Genomic DNA, 21462 nt, shown 5'->3' on the forward strand with positions numbered 1-21462 from the left:
TTTGGAAAAAGTGTACAGAAAAAAATTTCTTCTATAAAAACGTACACTTTTGTTGTTTATAAAGTTTCAAGAGCCAAATTGTAAAAGCGGCAACACAGGCTATATGTATATGTCGGTCCAAAATTTCGGGGACACGACATCAAAATTTCTAACAGGAGTTTCGCTTCTGGTATTCTGTGCTTGCATACTGTACATATATGGGTCACTGAAAAACACTGCAGTTTTACCTCTGTAAAAATGCTGTGCGACTAATATTGCCAGTGCTTTTGGAGCAGTTATATTGAGATGGAAAACTACATTTATTAGCCCTCAAACACAGAATACTTTTGTGGTGAGGTGTACAGCAATATTTATGCCCAACACTATTCTTTCCTTTTTCCCTCCTCTCCTACATTATTTATGATACTAATAATAATTATTGCGTTTTACAACTTGCACTTCTTCGAAATCATAGTTGAACCATGTTTAATGCAATTATCGAATAATATACTTATAATTAATAATCGACGACTAATTTTATCAGTCGATTGAATCGATTGGGATTTACAACGATCCATTCTTTTTAATCTATCAAATTGGAATATTTAAAACACAATCCTGTCCATGTATTTCATTCATGGAATGTTTTGATGTTTACAAAGATGTATAACCAACATTTGTTGGATTTATTCATTAAATTTCTGTTCATTCGTATATTTTCTTGTTAAATTAAAGTTTTTAGAGAACGAGTAAGACACGTATTATTTTTAATTTTTCGATTGTACGATAACACATTTCGAGGAAATCGCAGATGTTGTGAATCGTTTTCGACACAAAGGCAAAATGTTTTAATTTTTTAAAATGACTAATCGTGCGATATACGTATATTACAAGTTTGAAAATAACTAGTGATCAATTACAAAAATAGTAATGATTGCAACAACGCCCGCTAAACAAGGTTAAACAAAGTGAAATGTTATTTTTATGCGAGAATACCGATATGTTTTTGTATATTCTTAAAATAACTTTTAAAGCTTTGTCTGAAATCTGATGTGTAGTATGGAGAATTTGGGGTTAGAGCGTCATCGACGAATTTCACAACGGGAGCTCGACGTGAAAGCATCTCTGCGCATTGTTTATAATATACAAGAAAACGGTTAACAAAATGGAAGTGATCGGTTCGAATGGGAATACGATAGAAGTGTCACCGTCCCTTACAAGCATTATAACACGTGTTTATTATGCTGCTAAAGATGGTATGGCTATATGGCTTTATGCTTTTCTCAGCACTAAATCACCTGAACAAGTTAATCAGCTGATTAACCAGAGAGTAGTAGAAAACGACGGACAACAATGCACACCTTTAATAATAGCTGCCCGATGTGGTCATGATAAAGTGGTGAAAGTATTACTTGACAAATTCAAGCCTGATCTGGAGCAAGAGGGCACGGTGAAGTTCGATAGACAGATCATTGAGAAAGCAACCGCTCTTTTCTGCGCTGCTGCTGCAGGACATTTAACAGTTGTCAAAACTTTGGTAGCAGCGGGTGCAGATATCAATCATCCAACTGCTAATCATTGTACACCTCTGAGAGCAGCTTGTTTCGATGGGCGATTGGATATAGTCAAGTATTTAATAAAACATAATGCAGATATGAACATTGCGAATCGTTTTAATAGTACGTGTTTGATGGTTGCAGCGTACAAAGGTCACTTGGATGTTGTAAGTAAAATTATGATTCAGATCACGTCTCCTCTCGATCCAAGAAATTTTCAATGTTTTTGATCCAAGTTAAATCCTAATAAAAAGTAACACAATTGATTTCAGCAACTTTAATTTTATTTTATACCAAAACAGGTGGCATTTCTTTTAGAACAAGGTGCAAATCCAAATGAAGTACAAAGTTGTGGCGCCACTGCATTGCACTTAGCTTCCGACTGTGGTCATACGGCTATAGTATGCTGGTTATTGATATTCGGGGCAGAAATAACCAAGAATAATAGCGGAATGACGCCGTTGTTAGTAGCAGCAGAGCGTACCAGAGCAGAAGTTGTAGAGTGCTTGATAGAATGCCCAGTCACTAAAGAGGAAATGATTGAGGCGTACGAACTTCTAGGCGCTTCTTACGCGAACAGTATAGCGCACAAAGATGATTATCCTTTAGCAAAGGCATACAAATATTTGCGAAAAGCGATGGAACTTAGGTACGTATTGAAAGTAACATTTTTATTTGACGTTGGATAGACAATCATTGGATATTACAGGTTTAGCGATCCTGAAAACATAATCTACAAAAATTTAGGTGAACCAGTGAAGGCGTACAGTAACTGGAAGGAAAGTGAATCATTGGAAGAACTGGAAAGCATTGAGCATAATACAAATGCTATTCATATGGAGTCGTTAGCTATTCGAGAGAGGATTCTAGGTTTTTATTTTATTCTTTAAAATAATACTTAAATCAATAAGTTATAGGAAGTATTATTTTGATTAAATTTTAATATATCAGGGCAGCATAATCTGGCAGTAACATATCACATAGTCATCAGAGGTGAAATATTTGCAAACAATTTAAAATTTGATAGATGTATTGATCTGTGGCTTCATGTTCTCTATCTAAAGCAGTTAAATAATGCCTCGATTGTAAAGAATCTTCTTATGTTCGTAGAGGTATTATTTCCAAGTATTCCAAAAGAATATTATTTAATTACTATACAAATTACTATACATTTCTAATTTCTCCTTTTCTTTCTTGTTGATTTCATTTATAGGTATTCTCGCAAATGATACTTGCAGGAGTTGATATTGATTTCTCTCAAGTTTTGAATGTATTGACGGCTGCTCTAACAGAACTTGGCCGCAATAAATTGAATCTCAGTAATTCCCACTCGGAAGAAGACATTGAACAGCATGTTGTAAGTTAAAATAAAAAATATTAGCTTTTCAACACGTTATTTTGGTATTCACAAATTTAATACTTGCGAGACAAAATCTGTAAAGAAATTTTGTCGAATGTAGGAAAAAATGGAATTAAACATCATGAGTACAATGTACATACTCTCGATAGTAACGAAACTCTTAACATGGAACGAAAATAAAATATCAGAACAAGATAAAGCGAATGCATATTATCTAGTTCACAAACTCTGTGCTCTGCAATTGCGCTTGAAGGATGGACAAACATTGTTGCATCTTGCCGTAAATACTGATACACTTCATGATATTTACATGTCAGTTGTAATTGATAACTTTTTAAAAATATTTGATAGCGATCTAGCTTTTAAAATAAGTCTTTTATAGATTTCCATGTGCAGCAACAACAAAATTACTTATACGTTGTGGAGCTGATGTAAATGCGATGGACAATGATAGGGACACTCCGTTGCACGTGATTGCTAGTTGCAAAATACCAATTAAGTATGATTATTTTTATCATAAATATGATTACACTTTCCAATAAATAGTAACTCTTTTTTGTGGTGTTGGAGAGTGTTATTAAAACTAGAAAGGAATTTGTTTATTTTGTAATTAGTTGAAAAAGAATCAATAAGCATATTTTCTAAATTTTACAGTGCCGTTATTTTAATGACCCTTTACTCGATCATTACGGCACTCGAAGAAGCTGGAGCACATCTGGACACTGTAAATAAATGGGGTAAAACTCCTTACGCAGCTTCTTCAGGTATCAATATCAAAATTTCGAAAGAAAATTTTGTACATATAAATAAATTGTTAATTACTATAATTTGGCGATTTGTATCGTTTTTCTATGTACAGATCCAGCAGGAGTAATATTAAGGAGTCGAAGAAAATTATCACTGAAATGCATGGCTGCGAAGGTAATAAAAACTTACAATTTACCATACTGTGGAAAAGTGCCACGTTCTGTGGAAAGTTTTATCGAATTACACGGACCGGGAAGTAATTAAGATCGATATTATTATCATGTGGCAAAGTTTTTTTTAACTAATCCTTTATAAAATAATCTACATTTAAATAAGAAAGATTCTAGTCATAATTCAATTGTATAAAAATGTATTATTCAATGACATAAACATTGAAATCGAAATGTGATAAGCTTTAAAACGATTATCCAAAGAGCCAACAATAGTATGTAGACAGTTGTAAAGAGTATAATTAACGTTTTTAATTGTGTCTAACCGAGTTTATGTATGAAATGTATCCTGTTTGTTAATGTAAAACAATAAACCATGAAAATAAAAGTTTATACTTAATAATTATATGTGATATCATTTCATATTTATATGCAGTAGTAGTTATCAGTCTGAAAGTAACATCGTAGAGGAAACTACCTCTCTGGTAACATGAACTCTTTTAATTCAGTTCTACAAATTTAAAAATACCGCGTAAATTTATGAAAAGGTTATGTGGCGCTAGCATATGGTATCTGCTATTCTATGAAAATATTGTGTGATTGTGTGACATGGATTACACATGATATGAAAACGTGATTTAAATACACGTACTTTTTAAGATTATATACTTTTTATTGATAAATTAAGTCTGCTACTGTATTCAGTAGAAACTCTTTATAAATATTTGGATACAATGGAACTCCTACAAGACCCCATCAGACAAGATGCGATGGTGTAAGTATAGTTACAATTAGACGTAACCTTAAAAATGTATATTATTTATATAGTATTCTATAAATGAGGTATTTAGAGCTTCAAGCCTTTTCTGTAGGTTCAGAAAAGGCGTGTTTAATTAGGCTGTAAATTATAATCTAACATTATCTAATAATCTGCAGATTATGTTGTATTTGTGGTACTGGTATTCAACCCAATGCTACTAACATGTGCGTAGCATGTTTACGAACTCAAGTTGACATTACCGAAGCCATTCCAAAGCAGGCGACTATTCATTTTTGTAGAGGATGTGAAAGGTAGAATATTTAATTTTCAATTAACTTGTGGATGTAAGTATAAGCAACGGTACTAAATGATAGAATTTTGGTCAGATATTTGCAGCCACCCGCAGAATGGATTCACGCAGCATTAGAGTCCAGGGAATTGTTAACGCTGTGTTTGAAGAAATTAAAAGGTTTGACTCGTGTGAAATTAGTTGATGCTGGATTTGTATGGACAGAACCTCACTCGATGAGATTAAAGGTATATCTAAAAGATTATAACGTTATTACTAGACGGCAGATTTTATGCATTTATAACAAAATTGAGTATGTAGGTGTAATTTAAAACAGTAAAAACGCTAGAAGAATTTAGAAATACTGTTGCATTATCGTCAATCTATTAAACATATTAAGAAAGAAAATTAAAATTTCTATTTCACTCGTTTGTTACAATTCAGGTAGAAAATTTTGATTTTGCATAAAGATCCGCTGTCTAGTTCTTACTTATTATTAGACTACGGATGTTTATGCAATTTGCAATTTTAATAGACGAATTTTAAGGAAGTGGAATCAAATAAAATCTTACTTTCAGAGGTAGTCACCTTTGCAGGTTTGAAATAAATAAAAATCGTATTAGATTCTGCCAAATTTTAGACTCTAGCATTTTTCAAAAATTCTCAGAACCCATAAATGCGTAAAGATCCGCAGTCTACTTATTACCATGGTATCATTTTCTATTATCATGTGACATTGTTTAGATAAAACTAACGGTACAGGCAGAAGTGATGAGTGGTGCAGTTTTGCAACAAGTATTCATAGTTGAATATACAGTGAGTCATTACATGTGCGACGACTGCCACCGAACAGAGGCAAAAGATTATTGGCGTGCCTTGGTGAGTTTTACATAACAATAATTTTCTTTCGTATCTTTCCCGTTTAATTATAATCTGTTTTCGATAGGTACAAGTTAGGCAAAGATCTACAAATAAAAAAACGTTCTATTACTTGGAGCAATTAATTTTGAAATACAAAGCACACGAACATACATTGGGCATAAAACCTATTCACGGTAATAGCTGGTTGTTGAAATTTCTGATGAGGAGGTTTATAAAAATCACTAAATTAGCTATGAATTTTTATTAGAGGGCCTTGACTTTTTCTACGCAAATGAAGCATCAGCACGGAAGATGGTCGACTTTCTTTCAAGTGTGGTACCTTGTAGATACGATCATTCCAAGAAATTGATATCCCACGACATCCATAGTAATATATATAATTACAAATTCACATATAGGTAAAACATTTCAAGAATGTTATATGGAATATAATGAAACTTATAATATGACAGTAAATTGTGTAGTAATTTCCATTGTTTTACAGTGTGGAAATAGTCCCAATATCGAGAGACAGTATTGTATGTCTTCCAAGGAAACTAAGTCATCAATTGGGAGGAATAAACTCAATATGTTTAGTATACAAAATAACGAATGCTATTCACTTAATAGACGTAGCAAGTGGTCAAAGTATGTTATTTTCTATAATTTTATCATTTGTCTGTCTCCTTTGTGCTTTTGTATTTTAAATGTTCTCATTGCAATAGTTGCAGAAGTGAATTCTACAGTCTATTGGAGACATAACTTCAATAGTATTTGTGATCCGAAACAGTTAATAGAGTACACGGTGATGGATATCGAACCAATACAATTCAAAGACAGGAAATTCTTCCCAGGACAAGGAGCAATTTCTAACAAGGCATATTATGTTTTACGATCTTATATAATAATAATTTTGCGTGATATTTTATAGTAAAGTTCCCATTTTTAGCATGTCATAGCAGACGTATGGTTGGTTAGAAGCTGCGACTTGGGAATCAATGATAACTTAATTCATACACGTACTCATCTTGGACACATATTGAAACCAGGAGACACTGCTTTAGGGTAAGAAAATAAAATATGATGTCAGTACAGAGTAATTGGTAATGAGCATATAATTAGCAATATAATTCTTGTTTCGTAGATATGCTATTACCGACAGTAATATCAATGATGATAATTTTGAAATGCTGAATAAAGATTTGGTTCCCGATGTAATTTTGATAAAGAAAAGTTATGCGAATGATCGAACAATGCGTCATAAGACAAGAATATGGAAATTAAAACATATGCTCCAAGATGGAGATAATATGAATGCTGACAATGCGTAAGTAACTAAAACCAACAGCTTAAATTTAGTACTAAGAATTCGAGTTTGTTGCGATTCAAAATTTTTAAAAATATAGACAATAGAAAGTCATAGAATATTTTTATATTTCAGCGATTACTACGAATTTTTGGAGGACATCGAGGAGGATCCAGAGTTGAGGCAAAATATAAATATTTTCAGGGATCGCATGAAAACAATTCCAGTGGATTCCAACAGTTTCACTGATCCTACCTGCCCACAAGTTACCCTTGAAGAAATGCTTGATGATCTGACAATCGATGATATCCAAATACCTCAAGTTGATGAATCTGATTTCAATTAGGACATTTTTCCCTATCATTCTCAGTGTTTTTAACTGTGTCAAATTATTTCACCAAAATAACATTTTTTTCAATCGTGTGGTACATTTGTCAACTTCGGAAAAAGTTATTCTAGAGATTACAAGAGGATGTTTAAATTCCAAACATACGTTGATTTCAATAGTTTTATTTTTATTCAGTGATAATAAATACTGCTTTTATGTTCTTGTATATTTGTTAATTATCCTGGAAACATATTTTGTGCAGAAGCGCGGGAAATATGTGAATAATTGTTTTATGCGGATGATAAGCTTGAACTATTGTTATTTGTTACTTGTAAATAACAAAATTAGGGAGCACATACCTCCAGCATTCTTCAAACAAGAAAGGGGAAGTTCGAGATATAAATAATCAATTTGTATATTAAATTATTTTCAGTCCATACTTGAATTGGTCCAGAGCGAAAAGAAAACGCAAGAGCTTCTTTAATGAAATATATACTTCGACTTTTCAATTACAAGTAGTAGGCCTCCAAATTGAAATGAGACGTTAGTAGCAATTACATTGTTATCCTAATTTCCAATCAACAGATAATATAAGGAACTCGAATGTTGTCAACACTATTTTAAACAATTTCATATATTCTCTATATTTCTGGTTAAATATTATTCAAGTGATAAAGCTATAATAATGGTGTCAATATCACGTATACATACATATAAAAAATAAAATTTCGTATGCTAAAGTGATAACATTTGTTTTTCTGTTTTTTTTTATCTTTCTTTCTTTTATATAGTCTTCTCTCCGAGAGTGATCAAACCTCGGGGCTCTGAAGTCTGGAGTATCAATGATTGTTTAAGTGAGAATGTAGTTCTGGTAATATTTACTACGTTATTTGAAATTTGCCGAATAATAGAGAAGGACAGCGAGAAGAAGAAAAAGCGAGATTGAGGGTCGAGGCCATACCCCTAGTAGTGGGGATAAAATTTGATCACTAACGGAGGGAAGACTGTAATTACAATTATGAAATTATAGTTCAATGACTAGATTCATATAAAAGACGCTAGTTTATTTAAATCATTAACTTAACTTTCTAAGCAATAAAACACTTCAAAGGATTTGTGTGTGTGATAAAAAGCGATTGATCATGTAGAATAGAGAGACCTCAGTTAATCCATCAGAACGTGTAAATATCTTTGATTGTAAAGTTCCATTGTTAGTACACCTATAACCGTTACTGCATTGTGTATCGAGTTGCCAGAGTCTCGTATCAATCTGATCGAGCGTTCTATGTCTCCTTTCAATTCTACGTATTGTTTGTTTAACGAGAGCCTCTCTAAAGTTTGCATCGCTTTAATAGCTTCTGCACTGGGTCGAATGTCCATTGAATCTGGATCTGCTGTCCTTACCGGTGCCACTCCAGGTGAGTGAGGACTGAACCTCACCAATTGTTGCTCTGACTTTGATTCAGGCAATTGTGCTAAACAGTACACACCTATTGCCCGACTCAAAAATTTGCATCTAAATAATCAAGATTTTGTATGAAACATTCGGTATGTGAGAAGAACCATATGCAAAGATACTTGTCTTGTATTTACCTAACAGATAGTTGAGATCCCTTTTTAAATCCAATAGCTCCCAAGATACCCCAACTTTGCCCACCGTCATCGGCTATTGTTAACAACACACGTGCTAAACCTTTAAGAGCTTTAACAGCAATAACATTATTTTCATTGTACTGACATTGTCTGTATACCAATTCGCAGGTTTTCGCCCACAGCAGTGGGAGTTTTTCCTCATTGGTATCCCTAAGTGGTTAAAAATTACCTTAATTGATATTAATGGACTATAACGTATTTTAATTTCAGCAAAATCCGAGACATAGTGGAATGACCCATATAAGATTAACTACTTACGTTGGCCGCATAGCAGAAATCCAGTTGACTAGATTCAGGAGATATTCCCCTTCTTCTTTGATGTCCTGGCATAATGGTAGTTGCTTAAGTAAAACAGAGTACAATGTAAGGATCCTCACTTCTGAAACCAGCACTGTGTCCAGTGGTGGCTTCCGAGATATCGTTGGTTGCAGAATAGTCAAAACTGAAGCCCACGTTGACTGCGTTTCCTCGGATACTATAATAAATTTTACAAAATTCCTGGCTAATGTTGGATAAGTTTTTGTCTTACATACCATTAAATTTGAAATAAGCTTCCAAAGCAGCTTCCATTAATTCTCCAAGTATGGATGGGGAAGTAATTGTTGTATTCATAACTCTGAGCACAGCTATGAGAATTGGATTGGAAGCTGTCCTTTTCTGCAGCCACAAAGCACAACTGGTGCGCAGATACTCCATCAGAGTCTCGCTCTGATTTATAGTGTGAAACAACTCTGTTATCAGCAATCCAGCCTCTGCAGTTTGTTGTGGCTCCGGAACAGCTGAAAAGTATTATTACTTTCATTAACAGGTCAATGTCAAATTAATTTATGTACTCACTGTTCATTATAACAGCTTCCATGTCATCCAGCATTTTCAGCAACGTATTAGTAAATAATTTTGGACTCGTAGACAACAAAGATTTGTGTCGCGTCGTACAATTAATCAATAACTTTACCGATGCACGAACATACATCTGTTTCTTTTTTAGAGTAGTCACATGGAAATGAGTTACAAAGGGACTGTACTCTGCTGACACCTTTAACAGACTGTTGGTTTTAATTTTAATCAGATAGAGTGCATGTTTCTTTGCGATACAGATACTGAAGAAAATTATGAAGGTATGCTTACTTGTTTACAGCGATATCTATGGGGTGACACTGGTCATTATCCATAGTAAGAACGACTCTTGGATCACAACTCATGACGTGCCAATTAATTACCGGATCGTATGCCATTGCATCCAGTAAATGCCACGAAAACTTTTCAGTTTCATTAATTAATTGACTTGCTTTGTCATTCTGGAATATATAAAGTTTCAAACGAATAATAAGTTTTAGTATATCAAAACAATTGGTAAATTAATTTCATATAATTTGTTTCATACCTGTCTAACATTTGGTTCGGTGGACAATTTAACCAATAAATTTAACAAACAAACATGAATTCTTGCTGCGATTGGCAGCGGTTGAGTCGCCACAAACTCATTCATCCAAGTCGTCCAATTTACAGATGTGAATATGCTCCCAAGGAATAAATGGCTCTCTGGTAAGTATTGATCAATAACCTTTACCATCAGCTCTATGTCATTTATTCCTGGATAAAAATGGTCCCACGGTAATGATAAAAAGTTTCCATGAATAACATTCAGTATGTAGTCCTTAACTGAAGCATGTGCAAAATTGGTAACATAAAACTGCCAGACAAAGCTTAGAATCTTGCTGGACGTTGGCAGTGTGTCGATAATGAAACGAATACATTCAACAAACATTGCTACAATTTTCTGGGCATGAGGACCATCTGTAATGATCCATGGTAATAAAACAGATCTATCGTCTGTGAGCTGCTGGATCCACGCTGCTGTTGGTTCTTTTAAATTTCGTGTCCAGTATGGCGTAATCCACGGTGAGTACATATCACTTAACACAGGCCATATCTTTTCACACACTAGAAACAATACATTAATATCGTTATGCTTATAACTAGATTGCGGATCGATTGCAAGAAATGGAAACTAAATTGAACGTTAATTCTTCCCTAAAGGATTTTGTCAGAGGAAAAATCATATATTGACATCTTCAATTCTTTAAATTTCCAACAATTTTGAATTTCATCTACTCAATTTTTGTTATAAATGTATAAAGATCCGCAGTCTACTTATAACAAAGGGTGTTCATTAGCCAGCGTTTTTCTTGCAAATAATAATTATTATGTAGCATGCAAATGAATTTGTCTTGACACACGTTTTCATATGATATAACAAATATATAGCATTCCACTTAAAAAATTGAAGGTCATCTTCATTTCTGAGGAAGGTAACTCAAATACGAAAAAATGACATACGTATTATGTCACTTGCAAAACTATGTATATTATTTCCTCCTCTTTAACTTTTTCTAATATTTATTATTTGCAAGAAAAATGCTGGCTAGTAATAGCGTGAAGACCCTGTATTTGTTTAAGATTGGAAAATTTGATCAGCTTACATTGAACTCCCAAAGAACCTCTATCGGACTGAAGAGTAAGCACAACGAGAGCATGCCCTACCATGCCAAGAAATACAGTCAATGGTTCGTTGTAAACTCTGTACTTTGGATACAATCCGTACAAACCATATTGTAAACGCTCTTGCATAAAGTGTCTGCTTAATAATATAGCTGTATCGAACATCTATCGTGGAGTAAGTAAATTAATTTCTAGTTTGCTAATTCATTATATTATAATGATTTACAGTATTGAATAATGTAAATGTACCTCCTGTCTAGAGAGTAACTTTTGTTCAATAGCATAGTGGCGAATATCATCCCTGACTTTAGATGGTTGAATGGTAAATGAATTTTTTGGTTTGCTACTGAGAGTCCCCAATAAATCTCGCCAAACATCTAATGACAAATTTTGGCTTTCACTGTTCTTCAGTACAACACTTAAAACTTCACCGTAGTGTTCTGGGAATTCATGTAGTAATACTAGCCGTAAATGGTTTCTAAACAGCTGTAGGAAGATATAAATATATCATCAAGATCAATGGTATAAATAGAGTTCGCTAAAGTACAATTACCTCGTGTAATATTAATTTTTCTTTATCAGGATTAAGGCCCATATTACACAAAGCTCTAGACACCAGATCTATGAATGTTGATCGTTCGCTCAGCTTCGGACGTCTGTAATTCAGCCAGCATCCTACGCCAAACTGTCAGAAAAGAGGAATATTTATTCTAAATATTAGAAATAACTATAATGAAGTTATCATTACCTTTGACAATAATACAAAACATAGGTCAATATTTCTTCCGATTGACAGTTCAACAACTGTTTGGTACATTTGTAAAAACTTTGATGCTCCGCCAGCAATAGGTGTAAAGTATGGTCCAAGTAAACCACCAAGGTTTGGTCTCTGCATTATAGTACTTAATAATTGTGGACCTTGACTTTCCTCACCGCTGATAAATAACTTTTCAAATATTGGATTTCGATTAGAATTTCTTAAATAATAATTGCATATTCGAATACACTTGATATGATTATACCAACCTGCCCTAATCTTTCCAAACAAGTTGTAATAAGCTGTTTCGTTGGTGGACAGAATGCTGCTTCCTCCGTGTAACATTCTATGAGGTAATAAAACAGTTTAACTCCGCTCTCTTGAATTTTGTACAACATTGCAGTGTTCTCGCTGGCCCGGCTTAAAATTATTTCATGCTCAAACATTCTAGAGATCAATAACGAAGAGTTATTATGAAACTTAATAATTGTATTTGATATTCAGCTGCAAAAGAAATCGTTATGGTACATACGCAATTAAATGGTCTATAAATACACATGCTTGAGTGACTTTACTAGGTGGTGGTTGACTAGCCTTTAGCAATAAGTTTTCATATTCTGCTCTGTTCTGAGTTACCATGATGTCGATGGCTTCATTCACATGTGCTTCCGATATCTAAGTACCAAAATTTCATATTTAACACCTTAACCAACGACCTAATAGTAAAGTTATGTTTACATATCTCTACTAGAGGTGTGCGAGGACCCGAAAATGCCAGGTTCCCGATGGTCGGGACGGATAGGGTCGGGTTCTTAAAAATTTCGGGATTCTCGAATGTGCTGAGAATCCAGAATATTCTCGATAGTAATCCCGATACATTCGAGAACCCGTTCCAATCACGAATAAGATTCTCGACCCGTCCCGACCCGACATTTTCGAGTGCTCGCACATGTCTTGTTTCCAGAATTGCAAGAGTGCAGGATGCGCCTCTCATTTCTCGATAATGCAAAGATGGAGTTTTTCAGTAGTCAAAAGCACGAGATAAAAGATCAATCTAGGACGTGATCGTCTTCAAAAATTCTATTTTAACGTTTGCGGGGCGTAATTTGCATTATTTGGCAACACAGCTGTCGCAGCTTTATGAAAATAGCTACATGCGCAGCTGTATGCTTCCAAATAATGCAAATTACGCCTCGTAAACGTAAAAATAGGACTTTTGAAAGACCCCAAAAAAAGAAAGAAAGAAAAACCCCATCTTTGCATTATCGAGAAATGAGAAGACGCATCCCGCACCCTTGCAATCCTGGAAACGCGAGTCTACCCTCTTAACAACATGAATGACACTAAATATTACGAGGAAAAAATTACGAAGCGTCGGTTACTTGCTCAATTATATCATTATTCTTACCTTAACTCTAATTACTGCTGCACCAGCACAATGGACAGTAGGTGGTGTTACAGATCTAGGTCGTTTTTCATTCGTTGGCACCGAATCGCAAAATGCGTGCAGTGTTATTTGCTTTTGGACCTGTCGATAGAGTGTAGGCACTAACTCCAGAAAATTACAATCTGCGGCCGTGTGCTCAGAAATCAACAAATTATATGTTTGAGCGTAATCCAATATGGTTTTAAAGTACGGCTTGACACACTCAATGGTTGAATTGGAATTGTACAAAATATCCGTCGGTACGTGGTTCAAAACGCTTTTAATTTGGTTAACGGGCGGCGGAGGAATAGGATGTTCGTACATGGTAAATCTTTTAAAAATTCTCTGCAACGGATCAGTTATTTCTAAAAATGTGATCAACGTGTTTGTTCTGTTATGGAATTGAGTTTCCTGATCTCTGTGACATAAGCTTTCCCACTCGCGAACCGCCGTTACTTGATTTTCCTGAACTGTCCAGTAGTCGACGTATTCTAACCACGGTACCTAATTAAAATATTATTATGCAGAGAGTTTGTGTTTTCATAGATTTCTATATGATAAACGAATATATTTCACTTACCCAGTCCTCCTGTACTAGTAAAATTAATTTCTGCGACATGTATTGTGGAGGCAAAGCTGACAGGTAAAAGCCTGGTTCCTGTAGCCTTGGTTCCTCCAGCCATAAACTCAGTGTTTTGTAAAACCTACAAAAATAGAATTACAAACAACAAATTTTTTATCAAGGCTAGTAAATACAGGCGGTACAAATGGAAGGAGGAAGGTGGAAGGAAGGCTATGCCTAAAAGAGGAATTAAAAGGGCTAAAAAATAAAGTACGTTCAGAATGGATGAAGACGGTGAAGAAAGTCTTCCAGGAGACAGGAGACGGCGAGACATCGGAAGTAATAGAGAGAGGGGGAGAGGAAGGACTGAAGAGAGCAGTAATTACTTGAGTAGACCAAAATGTACAAGTGAAAGAAAGAGTTAGGACAAGAAGTTTATTGGAATAATAAAGAATTAAGATTATGCTTTATTATTACGTACTTTGCTGCATTGAGATAAAACGTCCGTCTCTCATCTGTAATCGGTTTGCCATCATCTAAATCTCTCTCTCCTCTCAGCTGGAAGTACGCAGTAGTGTCGTTCAATCGCTTTTTTATTTTCTTCAAATAACTTAAATTAATCATGCCTTCGAAAAATCTTTCACCAATCCCCCCGTGGTCAACAACTCTGTGAAAACAATATGTATTGTCATTCAAGCATGTAAGAAAGAAAAGTGATGTTTCGAAAATGAACCTTGTCATTGATGGAACCCTTGCAAGAAACAAAGCGAAGAAGTTTTGCCACAAAAGGGGAAGAATCGGATGGTCCATGGGAGTGTCCAATGCTTGTTGAGACCAACGATATATGAAAAGTCCATTGGCACCAAACGGTTGCATTTTGACAGTTGTACAAGCTCTCTGAAAACAACGTCTTGCATAAAATGAAAATATTCTTGGCATTGGTACATCTATGATAGGTCAGGTCTGTGATTGATGAAACTACCTTAATGGCTGTGTCTAATGATATTTTATTTTGTGCCGATAGCTCCTTTAGAATTTCACGCCACAGACCAGTTTTAATTTCTCTGTTGCATTGTTCGACTGACAACACTTGATATGCGACCCAAACTGATTGTATAGAACCACCTAAAATGCTAACTGAATTCGAAGAGCCAGTCGCCCAATTTAAAAATGATCCGAACGATACCACCGCGTTCCGAGTGGGTGCTGTGTTCTACAAACAATTTATTAAGCCAATGAACTTCCATATCCTACAATTATTATAATGACAAAATTTTCGTAAATTAGCGATTTATACGATCTTTTTTAAAATTGCACCAAATAACTTGATCGTGTAGTTCCTACCAATCTAAATTTTAAATAAAAAAATCTTTTTCGCACAGCATTTAGTAAATCAATGCTTCCGATCGCTAAAAAAAATTCAAATCATTTGGTCTAATTTTAGGAAAGTTTTTCTGATTTAAATGGCATTCGAATACTTCCGTGGGCCATTTTATGGACTGAATCTTACGGAGAAAAGACTCTGGAACATGGTTTCCACTGTTGCTCTCGTTTCAGCGTACAAAAATGAGGCACTAATTACAGTATCCATCAAGTACATTACACTTTGGTCTTTGTTCCAATCTGGTACGAGCACGAGCACATTCAACCACAAATACACGAAGTTTGTTGGAGTTTGCAGAGAATATCTGTAATAACGAATCAAGAATTATTGGATAAATTTGTTTACGAAAAAATCTGCAATTTACCTTTTATAGTTACGCAAATGAGATTGAATCATATTTGAGAAGTGTTTTAGTATCGTTCCAGGAAATTCTGTGGCTATAAAACTTTTTGCCATGTTCATGTAGGATCTATCAGCCATAATTAAAGAGACGATTAGACTAATAAATTTTTCATTTTTGATCAACGAGTCAACGCAGTCCAAGAACAATGGTACGATATGATGTAAGCATATTAGTATTTGTTCGTATTTATAGTGAGACTGTAATATTTGCAACTGACTGAAACCTTTCAAACATATCAGAGGCACCGAATGGCCCCATAATGTCATAACTGTGGCCACGTAGCACGCGATCGGTTGTTTGTCAAGGGTGCCAGCCACCAGAACTTCCAATTGTGGATCAGAATCCATGTCAGGTACGTAGGAAAACGCGTCTGCTGGATTCATTAACGAGTGTTGAGAGATTGCTTCGGTTTGATCGAGTTGGTGTAATTTCAGTCTGGTAACCATTTCCCATGCCCATAGTGAAAAAACTTGTTCGGCGTTCTGTGCTCTTATCATCGATGAGACCTACGGATCCCAGTTCAAAGTAAAATGTGAATACATACAGTCTATCACAGTAATATTCGGGCAGTTTTAAAAAGATGGTAACTTCCTTAACGTTAACATTAACCAAACGACTTCAATTTTTTCGAGATTCTGACCAATCGCAATTTTGTCAAGAAATGTTTTTTATATCAGCTAAAAGAAAGTAATCCTTCTAACATCTTGAAAAAATTAAATTCGTTTGGTCCAATGTTAAGAAAAAGCTATCGTCTTTTTAAAAGTGTCCGAATATTACTGTGCAAGACTATACATTAACGTTGTAATTAGAAGTCCATGCCTGTTTAACACCTTCTGCCAATAAAGATGTACTTTCGACTGGAGGATCACGCACATACTTAATCGCAAGCTCAACAATTAACAATGCTATGCGTCTATGTAATTCGATTGGAAGATGTAAACTACCATTTCTGAAACAAATAGATAAACTGAAGAGCCTAGTAAGTTTGGGAAACTTCCACCAAACTAAATTCATCTGGATGCATGCCGTTCATAGTCCACTTCTTTTGTTCAGTTTATACGAACAGTTCTGAAAAAGTTAGTTCTAAAAAAAAGTTACAAACAATATTCTTACTCGTTGTAGCCCCAATTCAAATGGCAAAGAATTAATCGAGCCAAGTGGTTCTCAGTTGATGTTAATGGATGTGCATGTAACCATTTAGAGAGAATGGTTATATCCTGTTCCTGTGGAATCCACTTGTCTTGTTTCATCTCGGTGAATAAATATAAGCTCAACTAGAAATTGAAGTTAATTTAAATATTTATCGTCCATTAAAAAATAAAGTTGATTGTAGACTGAAAAGTAAAAAATAACCATTATATATTACCTTCCCGACGGATTCAAAGTTATCTGTTAATTTGTGCAAGATATCTGACAGAAGAGATGGATATTTGTTTGTTAAATTTGATAAAAGGGATTGCGCATCCTTCGAGCAGGAATCCTGCGTCTTTTCACTCAGGAATCCAATCTGTAAGTTATGGTGTGGGTTAAATATTTCAAACTTCCGATTAAAGCAACAAACAGCACATACTTGAAACAAATCGATAGTTGTTGCTCTAACAAAGTCGTAGTCTGTATTAATCCTTGCCATAGCCATATTGGCAAAAGTAGTTAAGAGGAAGTACGATTCATCTCCTGGCATGTTGCATAATTTTTCTTCGAATTGTTTTCGAAGTTGTGGACAGTTTAGCTTATCCTCCCAATCTGCTCGAATTGTTATACATAACATTAAAAGCTTAATTTCATGTTAGTGTTTACATCAGTACCTACCTTGTACATCCATATTGACCATGTGAACATCGGTTTGCGTTGAATCAGTGTGCAGAATATAAAAAATTTGCCACAAAGTGTTCGATGATATTAAATGATATGGAACAGTGGCTAGATATTGCCATGCGCCTAGGCGACGCGACGAAAATATGCAAAGAACTGCTCTCAAAAAGAAATAGTCGAACTCCAATTGTAGTTTCATTAGTGTCGATTTATCGGTAAGCTGTGAAAGTAAATTTTTTTGTAACAATATTAAAATAACGTTAAGTGTAACAGTATGGAACTACCTGGTGTTTGTCAAATTCCTCCCATTGGTCGCTGGCATATTGCACAATGTCTCTAATTAGCGCGCAAAGCCGTTTGGCTAATTGTCTATATCTTGGAGAATCATACGTCTTCAAACCTTGCTTCAGAATTTTAACGACACTTGTGAAAAATGCAAACAGCCGCAACATGTGATGATGAGTGATGAAGCTTCTGTTTTGATGGTATCTTTCGTTCTGACACTGTATGTACAGTACGTGTTGAAACACTTTTTCAAAAGGAATTTGATTGAACAGTGAAATAAGATCGTTCTCATAAAGGTTTGCACCATTATTGGCTATATCTTCATCTTCCTCGCCTTCTTGATCTAGTAATACCCAAACTGTATCGTCAGGAGTATATTCTGTATCTTGTAATGAATTTTGCACCTAATTAAAACAATAGATTTTATCGTACTCATACAAAGATCTTCTACAAGGAGGCCACACGGTTTCAAAAATCTAAGTATTATTATACCAATAGAACGAAAATTACTAATAAAAAAAGATATTATGTATGGATTCGAACTTGGAACTCTATATCTCCTCTTATGATACGTTTTTCCTTCACAGTTTTGAACGCAGAGCAAAACTTCAAACTCATTTTTCTCGAAAATGAAGGCCTACCAGGCAAAAAGCTGTTAGGGTTTTTCAGTACTGTGTATATACTACAACTTCTGTATGATCTCGTCCGAAAAGCGATTTCCGGAACCGTGTGGTCTCCTTATTTTAATGTAACCCATACCTGTTCAAGAAATGTATCTCGTTCTTTTATTGGCAATAGAATAACAGCCAAAGTAGCCACTATATGATCCAGATATGGATCATTTAACGGAGATGCATTTGATTTACTACACTCTCGTGGTGCTGGGATCTGTACATAACTACGAGCCCAGTTCATCACACCACCAGGACATCTCAGGATATGATTTAATAAAAACAAGTGATCCTGCCAGTTTGCTACTCTCAGCAAAATTGCTATCAACTTGGTAAGCCACTGCCTAGTGTCTATCACAAACTTTCTGTCTTTTAATAATTTTCTTTGAAAATAGAACAATGTGGTTATGCACATTCTGATCTCCACTAACTGCGGTATTATCGGCGAAGGTGTCTGCACTGTCGCTAAGCTGACAGGTGCATTCTGAGAAATATTTGTGAACTCCCTGCAAGAGACACACACGCTCTGAACATAATGCTCAATTTGCAATCTTAATAATTCTGCTTCGTAAGAGTATAATGCTTGCGTATTGTACAACATTTCTTTTATGGTTGTCAAAGTTCGAGACAGAGACTGCAATGCTTGCTTATTGAAATGCGAGGTTGGATATTCGTGCGTAGCATTAACTGGATTTCCATCCTGACATTCCCCTGCTATTATAACATGGGATGTGTTTATACACCATAATTGTTTTTGTGTTTCTCTGCATTTTTTCTTTAGCGTTGACAATTCGTGCGAGTTGACAATCAAATGGTTTCTCACACGGAGATATTTCATTAAGAGTTCGTGTAATCTGTGCTGTTGTCTGATCGCGTTACTTTTAAGTTGAGCCTCTATAAATTCTGAGATAAACATATCGACCAATCCTAATTCCTGATTATCGTACAACGATGCTAACTGACTTGCAGTGAATGGTTTAACTTCATCTGAAGTAATCTGTGCGCTGTCCACAGTGTCGGTTAACAATTTCGTTTCCTCTCTCGTTTGATTACCATGGTCAACACTCTTCAAATTCGATGTAGTCAATGTAGATTTTGATAAATCAGATGTTGCAGCTTCGTTATTATCTAACTGGGACTGAGATGTGATATTTTCTAATTTTACTGTAGATATTGATGTCTTAGTTTCTTCTTTATTTTTATTTATGTTGACTTCCAATGGCGCAGAAGCAATAATTATGTCCTGAAATTTTTATATTTTATACTACATGTAATTTATGCGTAATAGAATACTTGCTTAACAAGATTTCGCGACAGATGTTTACAAGTTCAAAGAATTAGGAGAGTAAGTACCTCGTTGAGTGCTACTTGTAAATTACATTCTACTGTCAGTGCAGAATTTTCTTGGTCGTACGTTTCCGAGTCATTTGCAGCAAAATGCAATTCACTTTCCATATTTTCAATGCCTTCGCCCTTTGGATAATTTGTGGGCGATTCTCCTAGTAAACATTCGAATCCTTCCAATGTTGGAGCTTCTGGTATGTCATCGTCTATAGTTAATTGTTTAATTTTCTTTACCTTTTTCTGTAAGTATAAAGTGTAAATAAACTCATATATCGTGTCAAAGTAACTGCAAATCCATTATTGTTTTTATGACTTTTCGATGAAGTGTCAAACAATAATTTATGTTTACGTAACAATACATATTCTTCTTATTTAGATTCATAAAATATACTGAGAAAGTTTATTTATCGAAAACTTGGGACAGCTTGTATGCGATAAGTACAACATTGAGAAAGGAACAAGGGAAAAAATGTTTACCTCTCGCTTTACCAATTCCATATTTGATAGATGTGGATGTACAGATACATATGAATTTCAAAACTGTTGGGCCGCGTGCGAGCGGAGACTGCAAAAACATGAAAAAACAGTGTTTATCATGAAACAAGGAATTTTTGTAGCATCGTTCTGTCTATTGTCATCGCAGATCCTTCGAAATCTATTGCGTTTCCCTTTATCACGTGACCGAAGGTATTGACATTTAATGTTTCCTGATACTCATGTTATCCGACAGTACGTTATCATTCGTCTCTTCTGCAACGATTATTAAATAACACGTCGTTACCGAAAATCGTATACTTTCATAAAATGTCAAATGGTTATTCCAAGGTGTTCCAAGGTAACAAGTTGTCAATTACCTACTTATCAACTGAGCTTCGATTATGAGTAACTGGTAACAGACCATAGACGAGATAGAATAAACAAAGCACCCACTGAGCTATTGATATATACAGGGTGTCCCAAAAATGTCGAGAAACCTTGAAAGGGGTGATTCATGAGATCATTTGAAGTTTCTTCCCACTGATCTACTATATAGATCCAGAGATACTCTCTGATAGATCAGTGATTTTTCCTTAGCGAATTGGCAAAGGAAAAAGATGCTTTAGAACCTGTTAGAATCTCCTCAGGAATCATTTCTTTCTTTTTCCAACACTCTTTCTGAGACACCTTGTATCCAGATGTCTCGGCCCGGCACGCCAACTGTCTATTGGCCGACTGTGGCAACTCGCGTCTAGATCGCGCTCTGATTGGTCCGTGTTTTTCGTTAATAACTCCTAACAAAGCCGCGGATAACATTTTTGCAAAGGAAA

At 35.0% G+C, this 21462-nt stretch overlaps 3 protein-coding genes across 7 annotated transcripts; 2 read left to right on the forward strand and 1 right to left on the reverse strand.

Annotated features, from left to right (window-relative positions):
* The first annotated feature begins 175 nt into the window (after positions 1 to 175).
* LOC143217896 (protein fem-1 homolog B) lies at positions 176 to 4215 on the forward strand. 3 transcript variants are annotated; one of them, XM_076442602.1, is made up of 10 exons: positions 176 to 331; positions 1038 to 1702; positions 1838 to 2184; positions 2245 to 2405; positions 2487 to 2647; positions 2749 to 2892; positions 2996 to 3207; positions 3278 to 3394; positions 3550 to 3659; positions 3755 to 4215. In XM_076442602.1, the coding sequence occupies exons 2-10, from the start codon at positions 1145 to 1147 to the stop codon at positions 3904 to 3906; spliced, it is 1962 nt and encodes a 653-aa protein (XP_076298717.1). In that variant the 5' UTR covers positions 176 to 331; positions 1038 to 1144; the 3' UTR covers positions 3907 to 4215. The 3 variants fall into 3 exon arrangements, with proteins under 3 accessions (XP_076298717.1, XP_076298719.1, XP_076298716.1); XM_076442604.1 differs by lacking the exon at positions 176 to 331 and adding an exon at positions 384 to 937; XM_076442601.1 differs by lacking the exon at positions 176 to 331 and having other exon boundaries at positions 384 to 1702.
* Positions 4216 to 4383: 168 nt separating this feature from the next.
* Positions 4384 to 7576, forward strand: Nmd3 (60S ribosomal export protein NMD3). The gene is made up of 11 exons (XM_076442610.1): positions 4384 to 4587; positions 4749 to 4883; positions 4959 to 5109; positions 5606 to 5740; positions 5808 to 5916; positions 5991 to 6141; positions 6228 to 6370; positions 6448 to 6599; positions 6672 to 6787; positions 6867 to 7049; positions 7164 to 7576. The coding sequence occupies exons 1-11, from the start codon at positions 4547 to 4549 to the stop codon at positions 7372 to 7374; spliced, it is 1527 nt and encodes a 508-aa protein (XP_076298725.1). The 5' UTR covers positions 4384 to 4546; the 3' UTR covers positions 7375 to 7576.
* Positions 7577 to 8100: 524 nt separating this feature from the next.
* Positions 8101 to 21124, reverse strand: Epg5 (ectopic P-granules autophagy protein 5). 3 transcript variants are annotated; one of them, XM_076442588.1, is made up of 30 exons: positions 21014 to 21124; positions 20633 to 20905; positions 20165 to 20395; positions 18900 to 20054; positions 18140 to 18544; positions 17853 to 18075; positions 17614 to 17786; positions 17410 to 17550; positions 17157 to 17317; positions 16863 to 16992; positions 16005 to 16549; positions 15767 to 15944; positions 15239 to 15469; positions 14990 to 15153; positions 14738 to 14923; positions 14275 to 14398; positions 13677 to 14198; positions 12801 to 12943; positions 12538 to 12715; positions 12260 to 12457; positions 12065 to 12196; positions 11761 to 11997; positions 11493 to 11676; positions 10394 to 10953; positions 10138 to 10307; positions 9847 to 10055; positions 9543 to 9788; positions 9268 to 9484; positions 8950 to 9159; positions 8101 to 8872 (listed from the first exon to the last, which is right to left on the reverse strand). In XM_076442588.1, the coding sequence occupies exons 2-30, from the start codon at positions 20651 to 20653 to the stop codon at positions 8521 to 8523; spliced, it is 7626 nt and encodes a 2541-aa protein (XP_076298703.1). In that variant the 5' UTR covers positions 20654 to 20905; positions 21014 to 21124; the 3' UTR covers positions 8101 to 8520. The 3 variants fall into 3 exon arrangements, with proteins under 3 accessions (XP_076298703.1, XP_076298702.1, XP_076298704.1); XM_076442587.1 differs by having other exon boundaries at positions 21010 to 21106; XM_076442589.1 differs by lacking the exons at positions 8101 to 8872; positions 8950 to 9159; positions 9268 to 9484; positions 9543 to 9788; positions 21014 to 21124 and having other exon boundaries at positions 9871 to 10045; positions 20633 to 21003.
* Between the last annotated feature and the right edge of the window lie 338 nt (positions 21125 to 21462).

Source organism: Lasioglossum baleicum, chromosome 18, assembly GCF_051020765.1.
Source record: "Lasioglossum baleicum chromosome 18, iyLasBale1, whole genome shotgun sequence".
Classification (NCBI taxonomy): Eukaryota; Metazoa; Arthropoda; class Insecta; order Hymenoptera; family Halictidae; genus Lasioglossum; species Lasioglossum baleicum.